Genomic DNA, 17,246 nt, shown 5'->3' on the forward strand with positions numbered 1-17,246 from the left:
AAGTTTTCAAAAATTTTCTAGCATATTTTTTTCCACATTCTTGCTCTGCCTTTTTTATTGTTCTAACTGTTGTGGGTTGATTTGTTCCCTTTTTTTTCTTTTTGAGATACAAACACTACATCGATTAGGGAGATGAGTCATTTAGTTGATAGAGTCCGATAGACCGACCTAGTCCCACCGGTGCATGGGATCGGATCGGGCCCGATAGCAAAATTTTAATTTTTTCCACTTCCCAACAGTAAAATGTTGTTTTGGACCTTTGAGACCTTATAATGTCATAGGCCCAACGATCAAAATAACTTTTTGACTATTTTTTTTTTAAAAAAAAAGACTAATTTGAGATAAAAACACTACATCAATACTTTTAAAATACTCCAAAGAGAAAAGGCTAGTAAACTAACCAGTACACGAAATAATAATAGTTAGTTTAGAGTAGCATAATTTTTTACCTTCTACATGATCATGTTTTACTAACTTGTTTTTGTAATTGATGTTAAAGACTTCTAGTACTTGTTAGATTTCTAATATTGGTTTGGATTTGTTTTTTTTATTTTAGGGATATCCTAAGGATCCTTATCTATCTTCTTCTTCTTCTTCAATATACTGATTATTAATTTTGCTATTATGTAAGACCGAATTAACCTTTATACATTAGCATAAAACACACATACAAATGACTGTATGTATAATATATAATTAATACAACTGTAAGACATATCTTTTTAATAATGTTCTAAATTTGATAATCTTGTCAATGAAACTATATTGTATGAATATATTGCAACATTGAATTGGTTGATCCATACAAACGCTTCACTATCTCTACATTACTATAGCATAAAATATTACAATGATAGAGTAAAAAATTCATATTTGTATTCAATGTATAATAAATTATTATACATTAATTTTTACATCCAATGTATAATAAATTATTATACATTAATTACTCATTAAACATTATACAATTAGATTTCTAATGTATAATGAACCTTACACATTACTTTGCAACATTAATGCAAATTCTTACTTAACCATTATATTATCAGATTTCATACTTTAGTCTAATTTAACATTTATTAACCATTGTATATGATAACATTATACATTAGCTGATTGGTTATACATCGACGTTTTTACAATTAAAATTCCACATGTATAATAATGAACTCTTACACATTAGTTTGTAATATTAATGCAAGTTCTTACTTAGCCATTATATTATCAGATTCCATACTTTAACATAATTTAACATTTATTAACCATTATATGTGATAACATTATACATTAGTTGGTGGGCTATACATCGACATAATGCTGATCTTGTATATCACTTCCATGCAACGTCTTATCATTCCATACAATCATACATTCTGTAATACATGTGAAACAGATACACACCAATAGAATATTACTGTTAGCAGAAAATATACATCTGGAACAATTAAATCATCTAAAAAAATGAACTAATAATCATAAACAAATATAAAATTGAACAATCAAAAACAAATTATCTTTTCAAATGTCATTTGGAAAAAAATCACAGGTGCATCGATTGTGAAGAATTATCGTTAATGATATACTTTACTTCTATTTTTTTTTCAACGTTCACTAATGTCTAATTTTGTAGCAATCGTCGAGATCAACCTCAAATATGTTATACTTTCTGATACAATAATACCATCACTTTTGTATTGTTCATATACAATTTCAGACTGCCAAGAACCCAAATGCCTCAACAATATAGCGATGTTCATATTGATGTTATCGGTTGGGATAAACAAGATCTTGAATAAATCGAAAACAACAAGATTTTGATCCAAAATATATAACAACTTTGAATAGGATTATGTCGCCTATGAAACTATAAAAAGTTGAAAAGCAATTTATGCTTTCAATCATTCAGGGGTAACTTAAGGGTAAGGCTAGTAAAATGTTTGCTTCAGACCTCCGAAATTTGACGCTTCAAAAGTTTTAATAGTAAATTTTATGATTTCAACTTCACTTGAAATAATAATGAAGATTGTGAAATATGTTTAAAAAAATGATTTAAAAAAAAAGAGTAAAGAAAGAAATACTATCTAATTTTACTAGAAATATTTTGAAACTTTGAATCAAACAACTCAAACTTTATATTAATAATAAAGTTTTAACAATAACATCCATGTTAATGTATTGAAGATAAATGGACAACATCTTATTAACTAGAATAAATTTTTGCTTTTATTAATAATCATATTAATATGTGAAGCTAAGCATTACGTGTCTTTTAAAATACTATGCCAAAAACAATAAGAATATAAAAAAACAAAATATTATTTTATATGTATGTGTATATATTTAAGGCCTCTTACTTCGTGATCAAAAAGAATTTCAGCAGCCTTCGACTTAGTAGAGCTACCCATGTCTCAGTATAAAATCGAAACAATCCATAGGTGCTCTGACATAGAAATCATTTATATCTAGCAGTCCATCACTCTTATCCAAGGAATTTTAATTGGAAAGTGATCCAAAAATGTTGCCAAGGAAGTTTAATCGGAAAGTGATCCAAAAGATGTTGGATTGAGAGTATAATATGTTGCCCACGCTCTTTGATAGATAAAGCAACAATCGCTTCAGTACTGGCGTATTAAACGCAAATACATATAATAATAGATAGTTTTAGGACACTTAGGACCCGTTTGGTAGGATGGATTATTTTCATAATCCATGGATTAAATGATGGGATTACTTAGTACATTGTTTGGTAGCAATTTTGAAGCTATGTATAATTAATACATGGATTAGTTATACACCCTACAAGGTATTATAGGTTGTATAACTAATACGCCCAACTTGGTGGGATTAGTAATCCATGATTATAATCCATAGATAAATATGTGTCAAGACAAAAGAAATATGTGAGTTATTTCTTTTCAATTTATCAAGATAATAATATCCCTCCAAATATTTTTAGTCATAAAAAAAACTACTCCATTAACTTAAAAAATAATTATTGGTCACAATCCGAAAGTAAATTGCATGATTGCATACAAACTTTAATTTTGTAAATAGGATATCATAAATAAAAATATTTTTTTCCTACTTAGCTTTAACATGCACTCTACGGAACACAAATTTATATCAATAATAATTCTATTGTCTCGTTCAAAAGTTACACGTATCTTCCTCCAACGTAAGAACATCACAAAGTGAAAACAACAAAAAATGATGAACAAATAAAGAAAAGATAACAAAAAATATATATATAAGTGAATGATTGAATCTTAGAATTCCAAAGTAAATAATTAGTTATATTTTTACTTCTTTTTTTTTATTTTTTATTTTTAAAAAGTTTTGCAAAGAATAGACAAAGTTATAATATGTCAAAGGGTATTTTTGTAAACATACAATATTCTTTTTAAAATATAACAATACATATTGTTTTCAATACATCAAACCAAATATTGCATAAAAAATAATCTCAGTATTACTAATTCCTATATTACTAATCCTTAAACTACTAATCCCAACATTACTAATACAACCTATTCAATATTATCTTATACACTCTACCAAACGACCCCTTATTGGATGGGTGGATAATGGGCTATTGGGTTGTGTTGTATAATTCGTAATTGTATTTGGGCTTAAATAAATAAGTGAGTTGTATGCTTTTAATACTTCTATTTGTATATATTGTATATCTACAATATATTAAGTGTATGAAAACCCTTAGAAAAGTAATTTAAATTTTTTGCCTTTAATAAAAGATTCACAATAGATAAAATCGTCTTTTCACACACAAAAAAAATATATTAGTTATAGTAAAAAATACATATATAAAAAAATTAATGTAAGTAAGCTTTCTTTTCCTTGTGTATTTCAACATATCCAAAATTGAGATTTTTAGTAATTACATAAAATGTTGAAATTTCTGTAATTAAGCTTCAAACTATCGAGATTTATGTTGTTTGCCCATAATTAATTTCGAAATTAGTTATCTAGAAATTATTTATCCCATTAAGTATATGGGATACCTACTCCCACCACTATGGAGTAAATGATGGGATAAATAATTCACTACTAACTAATATTTCACGCTAAATATGGCATAAGATAATCTTTTATTTTATCTTAGGACTATTTATTCCTTATACTTCACACCAAACGATCCCTTAAGCATCTACAAGATGAATTCAATCATGTTAGGATTTTTAGTGGCTATTCTATTCTACTTATTTAAATAACTTAAATAAATTTTACTGACAAATTTAAAAATCTATTGACAAACATACTAATAATTGAGCTTAAGTAAAATGGAGGCAAGTTCCATTAGACAAACATTAAAATTTTGTTCTCCAATGTCATACCTAATGTTCCTTGTCTACTACAATCTACTTTAATAGGTGCATTAAAAGTACCAAAATTATAGCATTTTGGTGTATTAAAATTTTTGCTTAGGAAAAGCATCAAGTCATAAGATTTGATTATATGAAGTATTGTCCTATATTTTTTCGGAGAAATTGTTTTCACACGTTGAATACGTGATTTTTAGATTATGTGATAGCAACTTTATTGATACTCGAGCAAAATAAAAATCAAATATAGTGGCTGATGGGGTTACAGAACAAACAATCAAGAGGTCTACATTAACAAGTTTTTCTCTACCACTAGACCAATAACACACTCCAATTATGAATTTTCAATTCATACTTCTTATATATTACTAGATTTTTCAATATAAATATAAAATTCGCATAAAAATTACTGAGTTTCGAGAATTCCACCTACTCTCTAAAGTCTAAATCCACCCCAAACTCTCGAGCTTCCTTCATAAGTAACAAAAAAAAAATGAACAAGTTGATGTTCTAAATCTTCCGCTATGCACGAAATTCGAAAAAGGACCAAATGACAAGAGTTTATTACATGCTGCCTTACACTGCACTTGTGTGGGTTGTTATTTCACTATTTGAATCCGTGACTACTAGATCATATAATTACAACTTTACCGGTTACTTCAATTTTCCTTTAGAAGTAACCAAAAGACTTTGACCAAAAAAATGAAAAAGCAAAACGGTACACAGTTTCTTTCTTCACTTTATTACGTTACATTTTTGTCGGAAATTATTTTCGTAGCTTAAATTCATGACCTTTAGATCATGTTATAACAACTTTAGCGGTTGCTCCAACATTTAAGATCAAAAGTCACAAAAACACTTTGACCAAAAAAAAAAGGCAAAATAATACACAGTTTCTTTCATTCACTTTCTTGTCCAACCTCTTCTTTTTCTTTAACTTTTTTCTTGAAAAAAGAGCACCCTTTTTGCTGTTTGTCTACTGATACTGAAACAGAAGAATGATGATGAGTGAGTTAGTGGAAGTAAAGGAGTGAATGGCAATGGAGAAAGCAGAAGAAGAGTTAGAGAGAAGGAGCAAGTTCTTGAATAGTTTGATATTGAAGAAGAAATCAGTTGAGGAAAAACAGCAGAATGAGCATTTGAATGTAAGTGTGAGAGCTTCAGATATGTCATTTTCATTGCAAAATCATGCTTTTAAGTGTGCAAGAGAGAATCTTGATGCTATGGCTTGTGGGAAACTTGACAGTAAACGTCTTGCTCTGGCTCTTAAAAAGGTACTTAGTTTGATATTAAGCTATTGTTTCTTGTTTATGCTTTTCAATTGTGAGGTTTGTGTTTGATTTGCTAGTTTATGTTGAATGTGTGTCAAAGTTTGCATTTTGATAGTTTTGTGTGGTGTGTGTGTGTGTGGTGGTGGTGGTGGGTTGGGGGTGGGTTGCTCAAGTTGTACTATGAATCTTGTTTTCTTTGCAAAATCATGTTTTTTAGTGTGCAAGAGAGAATCTTGATGCTATGGCTTGTGGGGAACTTGATAGTTTTGTGTGGGGTGTGTGTGTGTGTGTGTGGTGGTGGTGTGTGTGTGTGTGTGTGTGTGTTCAAGTTGGTCTATGAATCTTGTTTTCTTTGCAAAATCATGCTTTTAAGTGTGCAAGAGATAATCTTGATGCTATGGCTTGTGGGAAACTTGACAGTAAACGGCTAGCTTTGGCTGTTAAAAAGGTACTATTTGGTTATATGTGTAATTTTAAGATGTTGCTTTATAGTATATGATGTTTCGGTTATTGCACTATTTTGTTGTTGTTGTTGTTACGGTTTACTTATTAGTTGCTATGTTTTCTTCACTGTCATTTTCCTTTTTCGTACCTATTTTGATTTGCTGTATTCAAGCTAAGGGTCCTCCGGAAACAGCCTCAATACCTTCACGTGGTAGTAAGGACCGCATATACTCTACCTCCTCCAGAATCCACTTTGTAGGATTTCAATGGGTATGTTCTTGTTGTTGTTGTTGTAAAGCTGTTGCTTCTTGTTTATGCCTCTCAATTGTGAGGTTTGTGGTTTTCTCGGATTTCTTACATTGTCGGTTTGGTTTCGATTATTGCAGCACTTTGTTGTTATTGTTGTTGTTGTTGTTGTTATGGTTTCCTTCTTAGTTGCTAAGTTCTTTTCACTGTCGTTTACCCTTTTCAGACCTGCTTTGATTTGCTATACTCGAATTGATGATTCTCCGGAAACAGCCTCTCTATCTCGTGGGTCTGTGTACACTCTTGTAGGATTATACTGTGTATGTTGTTGTTGTTGTTAAGCTATTGCTTCTTGTTTATGCTTCTTAATTGTGAGCTTTATGGTTTTCTTGGACATTTGACATTGTGAGTTTCATTTAAGTTGCCAGCGAAGTTGCTCGAACTCTCCAAAAATGTTGCCGCACCCGTGTCGGATTCTTGGAATACACTATTTTTGGAGGATCTGACACGCCCCCGTAGACATTTTGAAGAGTCCGAGCAACTTAGGTTGCCAGTTTCTGTTGATGTGTGTTCTAAGTTTGCATTTCGATAGTTTTGTGTGTGTGGTGGTGCTGGTGGTGTGTGTGTGTGTGTGTTCAAGTTGCTCTATGAATCTTGTTTTCTATGCAAAATCATGCATTTAAGTTTGCAAGAGACAATCTTGACGCTATGGATTGCGGGAAACTTGATAGTAAATTTTTTGCTTTGGCTTTTAAAAAGGTAGTACTACTTCTCTACTTGGTTATTTTGTGTAATATTAAGCTATTGCTTCTCAATTGTGAGGTTTGTGGTTTGGTTTGATCTGCTAATTTCTGTTGAATGTGCGTTCAAAGTTTGCGTTTTGATAGTTATTTTGTGTGCGGGTGGGTGGGGGAGGCTCGTTCAAGTGTGAACGAGACGATCTTGATTGTTTTGGGTTTTGCTTGATTTTGCTAAGTTGTAGTTCTTGTTTTCTCTGCAAAATCATGCCTTTAAGTGTGCCAGCAACGATGAGTAAATACCTTGCTCTGGCTCTCAAAAACTTTGTTGCTCGGACTCTCCAAAAATACAGCCGCACCCGTGTCGGATTCTCAAAAAATTGCACTACTTTTAGAGGACCCAACACGCACACAGTGGCACTTTTTAAGAGTCCGAGCAACATAGCTCAAAAACGTACTACTATTACTTGGTTATATGTGTAATGCCAAGCTATTTCTTCTTTTTTATGCTCCTCAATTCCGAGGTTTGTGGTTTTCTTGGATTTTACCGTCTAGCTTTGGTTAGATTTGCTAATTTCTGTTGAATGTGTATGTTCAAATGCATTCTGATAGTTCTGTCGTGGGGAAAAACTCGTTCAAGTTGCTCGAGGACTCTTGTTTTTCAGTTGTGATGAATAAACGCGATAATCTTTAGATCTTCTGTGGTGGGGGAAAGCTCGTTCATGAACTTAGATCTAATGCTATGTATATATGACAAATCTTTCTTTAGCGCCTCGAGGTTTTGATTATCAACTATGTATGACACATCTTCCTTGAGTGAAAATCTTGCTTTTAGATTATCTACTCGGTCGGAATCCTTGAGCCAAGGGTCTATAGGAAACAACCTCTCTATCTTAGGGGAAGGTCTACGTATGCACTACCTTTCCCAGACCCCACGAGCGGGATAATACTGGGTATGTTGTTGTTGTTGTACACAGTCGGAAGGTACAGGATCAATATAGTAGATTGGCTTATGATCAAGATGACAATGGTAGTGCGACAACGGATGAATGCCTATCTCTCAACAAGCTTGATTAGGAAAAATTGTAGTAGTAGCTAGTAGGATACTCACATAACACTAATACGTAAAGAGTAGTGTAAATGACCTGCCCCCAGTTAGCTCAATCGGCAAAGGTTAAGGGACTTGCGACTTAGGTCACTGCAGCAAGCAAACTACATCTGATACTTAAGTGGAGAAGGAAAGTGTGGAACGTCCATGTCCCCGAGTTTCAAAGGTTGCAGTCGGTCCTAAGGGTTGGTTCTGGACGGATATGAAGAATCTCAGCTACACTATAAGCAACACCCTATACTTAGCCTCTATTACGAATGTAACAAATTGATTCTCTTTGTACGCGATGATATAAGATTGGAGCCCAGAAACACTACAAAACGCAGTAATAGAACATTGACGAACAAGATAGCCACTCAGTTTTCATTCGAGTGAACAACTACCTAGAAACGGGATGGTGAACGCTAAGAAAAGACCAAAACTGACAGTTCCCTCCACTAGAATCATGCATAATAAACTAGATTTACAACAGTGGGACAAGTCAGGGTCAAATTTTGTTCTGCTATGATATTCATTCGAGTCGGAAAGTGACTTACAAATAAAAGGAGTAGAGGCAGTAGGAGTATGAGCAGAACTGTAAGCTAAAACAGATGGAGATTACTGAAGTAGACACAAAACAATGCTGGACAATATAGCAGGAGCTGTCGTCTTACTGCCTCGTTGTATCCCTAATGTCTTATCCATCCCTTTCTATGCAATAGCCTTGATCTACGGAACTGACAATATACTTGCCCAAGCGCGATAGCCACTCGTGCAGAAAGACGTGTGGGATAAAATCCCCCCACTCCCGCCTGTAAGATAAATATTAGAACCAATGAGGTCTGAAACAAGCACAGTGAAAATGGACATTGTCCCGTTGGAGTCACTAAGATGGGAGCCGAGGCTAGTAGTCCCAAATGAATCGGATTGGTCAGAAAATCCTTGTTCTTGGAAGAAAACTCATGTTTTAGTCTCTTGTCCCGCGATGTATAAAAGATTGAGGGTCTTTTGTAGAGGATCGTATCTTTTTGGTATACTTCTTCTATACGACCGAGTTTGGCCTTTTGATATATGAAATGAAATTGTTTACCTCTCTACCTCTAAGCTAGGGACAAGGTATACGTACACTCTATCCTCTCCAGACCCACTTTGTGGGACGACACTGAATATGTTGTGTTAATGTTGCGTCATTTCTATCAACGTATTTTCTATCTTTTCCTCATTGCAAGATACAACAACAACAACATACCTAGTGAATTCCCCACCTAGTGGGGTCTGAGGAGGATAAAATGTACGCAATCCATATCACTACCTCCGAAGAAGTAGAGAGGTTGTTTCCGATAAGACCCCCGGCTCAAGATACAGAGACAGTAAATAAGGTCGTAATAAAACATGAGACAAAATGAAATAACAGAAATAAGGCACCCACAAAGTAGTACTATACACTAACAAACTGCAAGCACCCACCTCCCCCAACCCACCTAACTAGAGACTCCATCCTATGTGTAAAGTCCTACGACTACTAGCAAGGCTACCCCAAAGCACACCTAACTACTGGCTACGACTCACCCACACGCACTAACCTTCTAACCTAATTTGTGTTCTCCATACTTTCCTATTTAGGGTCATCTCCTCAGTAAGTTGTAACTGTTGAATGTAATGTCATGTCTCATTGTAAGATAGTTGACACCAATTATGTGTTAAGCATGATCAAATTTCACTTTTTTTTTTCTACTTTTTCAGGAATTTGACTCAACATATGGACCAGCTTGGCATTGTATTGTGGGAACTAGTTTTGGTTCATATGTCACACATTCCATAGGAGGTTTTTTGTACTTCTCAATTGATAAGGTTTATGTTCTTCTATTTAGGACTGTTGTTGAACCTTTAGATCATTGACTCTAACACTTCTTGATCTCTACTTTGTAATTTCTGAAAATTTGAAGTTATGAGAGGTTTTAGTTTGTATGTTTGGATTGTACAATCACCAAAAGAGAAACTTGAAAGGCACAATTTTAATGCATTCTTTGTTATTTTGTTTGTTGAGTACTCGGTAAATTCTTCGAGAGTTGCATAGAGTCGTGCACTCAGAAGCAACAACGCCAACATATCCGGTATAATCCCACAAAGTAGGGGGTCTTTGTGGCCATTTTGCAAGTCAAATGGCGCGAACGGACTGTCTTTGGTGACTTTCGGTTGATGGGCCCGGGGCTCGAGCTCGAATTTGGGTGAAAATCGTTTGGAGTGCCCCCGATGGGCTGTTGAGCAGATCTGGTTTGTTCAGCGAGGCTGTTGGGGCCATTTTGCAAGTCAAACGGCGCGAACGGACTGTCTTTGGCGACTTTCGGTTGGTGAGCTAGGGCTCGAGCCCGGATTTGGGCAAAAATCACTTGGAGTTCCCCCGGCGGGCTATTGAGAAGATCTGGTTGGTTCGACGAGGCTGTTGGGGCCATGTTGCAAGTCAAACTGGCGAAACGGCGCGAACGGGTCGTTTTTGGCGACTTTTGGTGGGTGGACTTAAGAGGGTGTAGAATGTACGCAGACTTTACCCCAAACTTAGAGGTAGAGGCTGTTTCTGATAGACCCTTGGCTCGAATGTACTTAGAAAGCCTTGGTAGTACACAAGACACAACTAAAGTGATACGAGTGTGGTTAGTTCAAATAGCACGAAGTACATTCCTGAGTATTTAGAGATATATAATGGACTCTTGACTCGTTTTCCTAGACAAAAGAATGTTCAACGATTGCACATTAAGGAAATGTACGATCTTCAACAAGTAGTTAGACGGTGTTTGGAGAGCCATTTTGATGATTCACGCAAAGAAAACATCGTTTTGGAGGCTCGAAGATTGCTCGAAAAACTTCAAGGACCAAAACTACTCTAGAATATATATTTTAGTGATTTCTTTAAATCAACACAAACATAGTGGACCATTTTTATCATTTTTTTTTCTCATGCATAATTAATCATTTGGTATACATGATATACAAAATGTATCCATCCAAATTAACATATGATAACATTTTTTCTCTTTTCCAATTCTAGCAAATTTATCAACACACAACTTAAGCAAAACTACTCGCGATTTTGATGATTCGCGCAAAGAATACATCGTTTTGGATACCAAAAGTGTTGACTTCGAAAAACTTCAAGGACCAAAACTACGCTCGAATATATATTTAAGGGACTTCTTTAAATCAACACAAACATAGTAGACCATTTTTATCATTTTTTTTCTCAGGCATAATTAATCAATTGGTATACATGATATACAAAATGTATCCATCCAAATTAACATATGATAACATTTTTTTCTTTTCCCATTCTAACAAACTTATCAACACACAACTTTGCTTCCTCCATTGATCCCCTTTCACTTGATATCTACCTTCATTATCTTCATCAAAAGTAACTCTTAATTTTTAATGTACCGACTCTCCCACTCCAGTCGTTGCTTTTCTTTCTATTACTTCTACAATGATGCAATCTCCTTCACATGAATTAGGTCCACCACATGAAGCTATGTTCTTGATCTTACCTTATCTACATTTATTTGAACTTTTATCAATAACTCAAGTTTGCAAGTCATTTAGAGATGCACTACACCATGATATACTCCCATGGTTGAATATCGTTGTCGATAAACCGTTAAATAGTCGATTTTCTGATGATTTTTTGGTGAAAATAATGGCTAAAGCAAAGGGTAGATTGAGAATTATTGCTATGAAAAATTGCTTTAGGATAACAAATGATGGACTTTTACAAGTTATTACAAGTAATCCTCATATCAACAAGGTATGTATATGGTATAGTTTTTTTTTTTTTTTTGTTTATGCTGAAATTGTATTATTATTATTAATGGATAAGATATGGTTGGTTGGTAGAGTCCTTTATATAATTTTCTTCCCTCTTTATCCTTTGTGGTATTTTTTAAAAATAAATATTCGATTTGAACCCATAATTTTAAAGATATGATAAATTAATATTAAAAGTCGTATAAAATCGAACATATCAAGTTAAAGTTGTGAATATGTCACTTTAAGGCATTTTTGAATGATTCAATCACATGAAGCACACAAAAATTACTTAATTTTTTGTTGATTTTTTTTGAAGTTAGAACCATATACATGTTTTATTGGGATTGGGCATTCGTTTTGGGCCTCGATTAATTTGAATTCACTTCGCATTAGTATTGTCGAAGGCATGCCTAATCCCTGAAGCGAATATGTTGAGCACTTCGCCTAGTTTAATGGGTGTTTTAGTATGGTCATCAAGGCTTTAAGACACACTTTCCTTTGCTAACGAGGATAATCTTGAGACGATAACTAAATAATTAGATTTTACTCATTCACAGTGTCAAATAATGAAATAAATCATTTTCATCTTAGGTGAACGTATCGAAGTTAAAAGTCACAATAATCCTCCTATTTAATTACTTCAATCATTTTCAAGCACCTCATATTTTCTTCGCGTTGATCATTTTTGTATGTTTTCTCTTTCCACCGCCTTTCTAATAAATTTCGAAGATAAAAATCCTTTATTGACTAATCAATAAACTAACTTCGATAAATTTATGAACTCTAGTAGATTCATTCTTCTTACAAAGCATATGAACCATGAATTTTCCTGTTTTAAAACTTCGACTAATCTGGATTCATGTCGTATAAGACTCATTAAAGAAGAAAACTCCCCCTACCAAAAAAAAGTAAACAGTAAATCCGATCGCGCATCGGCTATTTCTGTAAGATCCTTCAATTCTTCTCTATTTTTTTTTCAGCTATATTTACAAGGGTGCACTAGCTTAACCATTGAGGGAGTCATTGGTGCAGTAAAATTGCTTACAAAGGCTAACCACAGGCTAAAAATCTTGGCTATTTCTGGCATATACAATGTGAAAATTGAGGATTTTCAAACACTATGTCATCTCATGGGAATAAATCAGATGCAAATGAAAAATAGAAAGAAGAATTACTACAACACGCGATGCGAATTATATGCGTTTAAACAAGAATCTGATCAGCCTTCAATCGACGTAGATATATGTCCGAAATGTGGTGAAATAAGAGAGGTTTTTGATTGTCCAAGAAATTCTTGTAACACGAGAATACAACAACAACGACAACAACAGAACCAGGTTCTTATGGAATGCAGGTAGGTGTTGTGGTTAATTTGAACGGGTCAAAATGGATGAAATAATGTCGACTAGCCACTTTTTAGCCCTATGTTTGAAAAAAAAAAAATGGAGTTTCACACGTGGAATTTGAAATTTCATGATAGTGGATATTTTTCAATATAGAGGTTGAAAAATCACTATTTATGAATTTTATCTATCAAAATGATTTTAGAAATGAGCAGGTTAATGACCAACCTTAAAATTACTTGGATTGAGTCAAAACGAGCTGAACAACAGGTCATAATCCAAATTGTCTGAAAAGTGGCTATATGTGAAATTTTAGTAGTCAAAATGCATCTAGTTAATAAATAAGCAGGTTAATGAACCACCTTAAAATTACTTGGATTGAGTCAAAGCAAGCAGAACAACAGGTCATAGCTCAACTTGGCTGAAAAGTGGCTATATGTGAAATTTTAGTAGTCAAAATGCATCGAGTTAATAAATAAGTAGGTTAATGACCCACCTTAAAATTACTGGGATTGAGTCAAAATGAGCTGAACAACAAGTCATAGCCCAACTTGGCTAAAAAGTGGTTAAAGCGGGTGAATGACCCATTTTAGAATTACTTGGATTGAGTCAAAACGAGCTGAACAACAAGTCATAGCCCAACTTGGCTAAAAAGTGGTTATATGTGAGATTTTAGTAGTCAAAATGCATCGAGTTAATAAATAAGCAGGTTAATGACCGACCTTAAAATTCCTTGGATTGAATTAAAACGAGCTGAACAACAGGTCATAGCCCAACTTGGCTGAAAAGTGGCTATATGTGAAATTTTAGTAGTCAAAATGCATCGAGTTAATAAATAAGCGGGTTAATGACCCACTTTAAAACTACTTGGATTGAGTCTAAATAAGCTGAATAATAGGTCATAGCTCAACTTGGCTGAAAAGTGGCTAATGTGTGAAATTTTAGTAGTCAAAATGCATCGAATTAATAAATAAACGGGTTAATGATCCATCTTAAAATTACTTGGATTGAGTCAAAACGAGCTGAACAACAGGTCATAGCTCAACTTGGCTGAAAAGTGGCTATATGTGAAATTTTACCAGTCAAAATGCATCGAGTTAATGAATAAGCGAGTTAATGACCGACCTTAAAATTACTTGGAATGAGTCTAAACAAGCTGAACAACACAGGTCATAACCCAATTTGGTTGAAAAGTGGCTATATGTGAAATTTTACCAGTCAAAATGCATCGAGTTAATGAATAAGCGAGTTAATGACCTACCTTAAAATTACTTGGAATGAGTCAAAACGAGCTGAAACAATAGGTCATAGCCCAACTTGGCTGAAAAGTGGCTATATGTGAAATTTTAGTAGTAAAAATGCATCAAGTTAATAAATAAGCGGGTTAATGACCCATCTTAAAATTACTTGGATTCAGTCAAAACAAGCTGAACAATAGGTCTAGCCCAACTTGGCTGAAAAGTTGCTATATGTGAAATTTTAGTAGTCAAAATGCATCAAGTTAATAAATAAGCGGGTTATTAATGACCCATCTTAAAATTACTTGGATGGAGTCAAAATGAGTTGAACAACAGATCATAGTCCAACTTGGCTGAAAAGTGACTATATGTGAAATTTTAGTAGTCAAAATGCATCGAGTTAAGCGGATTAATGACCCATCTTAAAATTACTTGGATTGAGTCAAAACGAACTGAACAACATATCATAGCTCAACTTGGCTGAAAAGTGGCTATATGTGAAATTTTAATAGTCAAAATGCATCAAGTTAATAAATATTAAAAATTACACAGATACACAACTTATGTTTCCAATATTACAAAAAATCTCAAGTCCCTAAACATATTACAAAAATCTCAATATATACACAGAATGTTATGTATATATCGACTATGTTATGTATATTAATAGGGAGAGAGAAAGTAAAGTAATTAAAAAAGTGAGAAAAAGTGTAATTACTTTCAAAAGGGTTATTTATACTAATAAATAAGCGAGTTAATGACCCACTGGAGGTTACTTAGGTTGAGTCAAAATGGATTGAATACTGGGTTAGAACACAATCTTACCAACTTATAGTAATTTCATATATTTTATTTAAGAGATAAAGCATTCAATACCTTCCTAATTATGGTGTTTATTTATGAGAGAAACATTAAATACCTTTCGAATTATGGTCAAAGTTACTAAGATACATTCCAATTTTACAGGGGTGTTATCATCCATTGAACTCAATTTTAACATATTTTTATCACCCTGTTGTGCTAACATGACACCTTTATTATATAAAATAAAGCTCACATCAAAGGTGTCACGTCAGCTAAAAAGTTTGACAAAAGGTGTCACGTCAGCTAAAAAGATTGATAAAAATACGTTAAAATTTAGTTTGGGGGTAATAGACCCCCCGTGAAGTTGGAGTTTGTAACAAATTTGGTTATAGTTCATGAGGTACTAGATGCTTTATTCTTTATTTAATTACTTATTTCTTTTTAATCATGACTATATATAACAAAATGAAGTTTGTTTTTTTTTTAAGTATTTTTTCAAGATTTCTCGTACGACGATAGAAGGGATATTAAACTTTTAAATGGGTTGGACTACACGAATCAAAATGGATTGAGTTAATATACGAACGGATAATATACCTGCTCAAACTTAGTCGAGTTGAACGTAGAATATTTTCATGAGTTAATTTTGTCATCTGTAAGTGCAGGGGTTGCTTCTTATGTGTCCCAAGGTGTGAAGAATGTGGTGTATGCACTAAAGATGATGAATTAGGTGAAGCAGCTTGTACAGATATATTGTGTTTAAATTGTTGGCTACAACTTCCAAAATGCAGTTTTTGTAACAAAGCATATTGTAATCAACATGCTTACCAACAATCTCTATATCCTGGAGGGTTTTTGTGCAGTTATTGTAGTTTTCATGCAACACAAAGTTCATAGTATTGGAGGTGTATTACCTATTTTGAAAATGATTTTCTTGAGCTGAGGGTTTATTGAAAACAAACAGTTTTACAGGAGTAAGGTCGGGTACGCCTCTCCCTTTCCGGACTATACATTTGCGAGATCACACTGGGTATATTGTTGGCGTTGCTTATATAGTTGTATCGGTCCGGACTACACCATTTACGAGATCACACTGGGTATATTGTTGGTAGTGCTTATATAGGTGTATCGCTCCGGACTACACCATTTGCGAGCACTGGGTATATTGTTGATGTTGCTTATATATTGTTGGTGTTGCTTATATATATAGGTGTAGCGCTCTGTACTACACCATTTGCGAGATCACACTGGGTATATTGTTATTGTTGCTTATATAGGTGTATCGCTTCGGACTACATCATTTGCGAGCACTGGGTGCGAGCACTGGGTATATTGATGGTGTTGCTTATATAGGTGTATTGCTCCGAACTACATTATTTGCGAGATCACACTGGGTATATTGTTGGTGTTTCTTATATAGGTGTATTGAAATGTATTACGTCTTCCGTCTTAATTTATATAACAGTGTTTGACTGGGCCAGTGGTAGAGCTAGCCATCCTTGTCTATAGGGATGTTCGTCCAAAAATTACACTATCTAGATATGTAATTTTTTACTTCTGTTTGTATATATAATATATGTTAAATCCCTTATTGAGGTCTCGAGCCGATGGTCTATCGAAAACAAGCCGATGGTCTATCGAAAACAACCTCTCTACATAGAAATGTAGGCATAAGGTTTGTGCAGGGGCAACTAAGTGAATTCGTGGCTTAAGGCCAAAATCAAACGGAGGCCTTTACATTTTTAAGAAAAAATAATTATTTTTATAAAGTCTATTTTTAAAATTATACGTATAATTGATTTATTCTAATAATTTTTTTTAATTAATAATAGAGTCAATGCATTAATTTCTTGACACATGGTATTCTGGACTAGATATATCAAACTCCATCTAAATTTTTTTATATAAAAAAATTATTTTTTCTATAAATAGTATTTA

At 33.6% G+C, this 17,246-nt stretch overlaps 2 protein-coding genes across 3 annotated transcripts; both read left to right on the forward strand.

Moving 5' to 3' along the window:
* The first annotated feature begins 5,125 nt into the window (after positions 1-5,125).
* On the forward strand, positions 5,126-10,148 carry LOC107846914 (dynein light chain 1, cytoplasmic). 2 transcript variants are annotated; one of them, XM_016691188.2, is made up of 3 exons: positions 5,126-5,614; positions 6,233-6,325; positions 9,869-10,148. In XM_016691188.2, exons 1-3 carry the CDS (start codon positions 5,375-5,377, stop codon positions 10,022-10,024), a joined length of 489 nt encoding a protein of 162 aa, XP_016546674.1. In that variant the 5' UTR covers positions 5,126-5,374; the 3' UTR covers positions 10,025-10,148. The 2 variants fall into 2 exon arrangements, with proteins under 2 accessions (XP_016546674.1, XP_016546681.1); XM_016691195.2 differs by lacking the exon at positions 6,233-6,325 and having other exon boundaries at positions 5,144-5,614.
* Positions 10,149-11,266: 1,118 nt separating this feature from the next.
* On the forward strand, positions 11,267-16,787 carry LOC107846932 (F-box protein SKIP28). Its single transcript, XM_016691206.2, has 3 exons — positions 11,267-11,921; positions 12,904-13,277; positions 15,974-16,787. The coding sequence occupies exons 1-3, from the start codon at positions 11,604-11,606 to the stop codon at positions 16,203-16,205; spliced, it is 924 nt and encodes a 307-aa protein (XP_016546692.1). The 5' UTR covers positions 11,267-11,603; the 3' UTR covers positions 16,206-16,787.
* The last annotated feature ends 459 nt before the right edge of the window (positions 16,788-17,246 follow it).

This window comes from Capsicum annuum, chromosome 8 (assembly GCF_002878395.1).
Source record: "Capsicum annuum cultivar UCD-10X-F1 chromosome 8, UCD10Xv1.1, whole genome shotgun sequence".
NCBI lineage: Eukaryota > Viridiplantae > Streptophyta > Magnoliopsida > Solanales > Solanaceae > Capsicum > Capsicum annuum.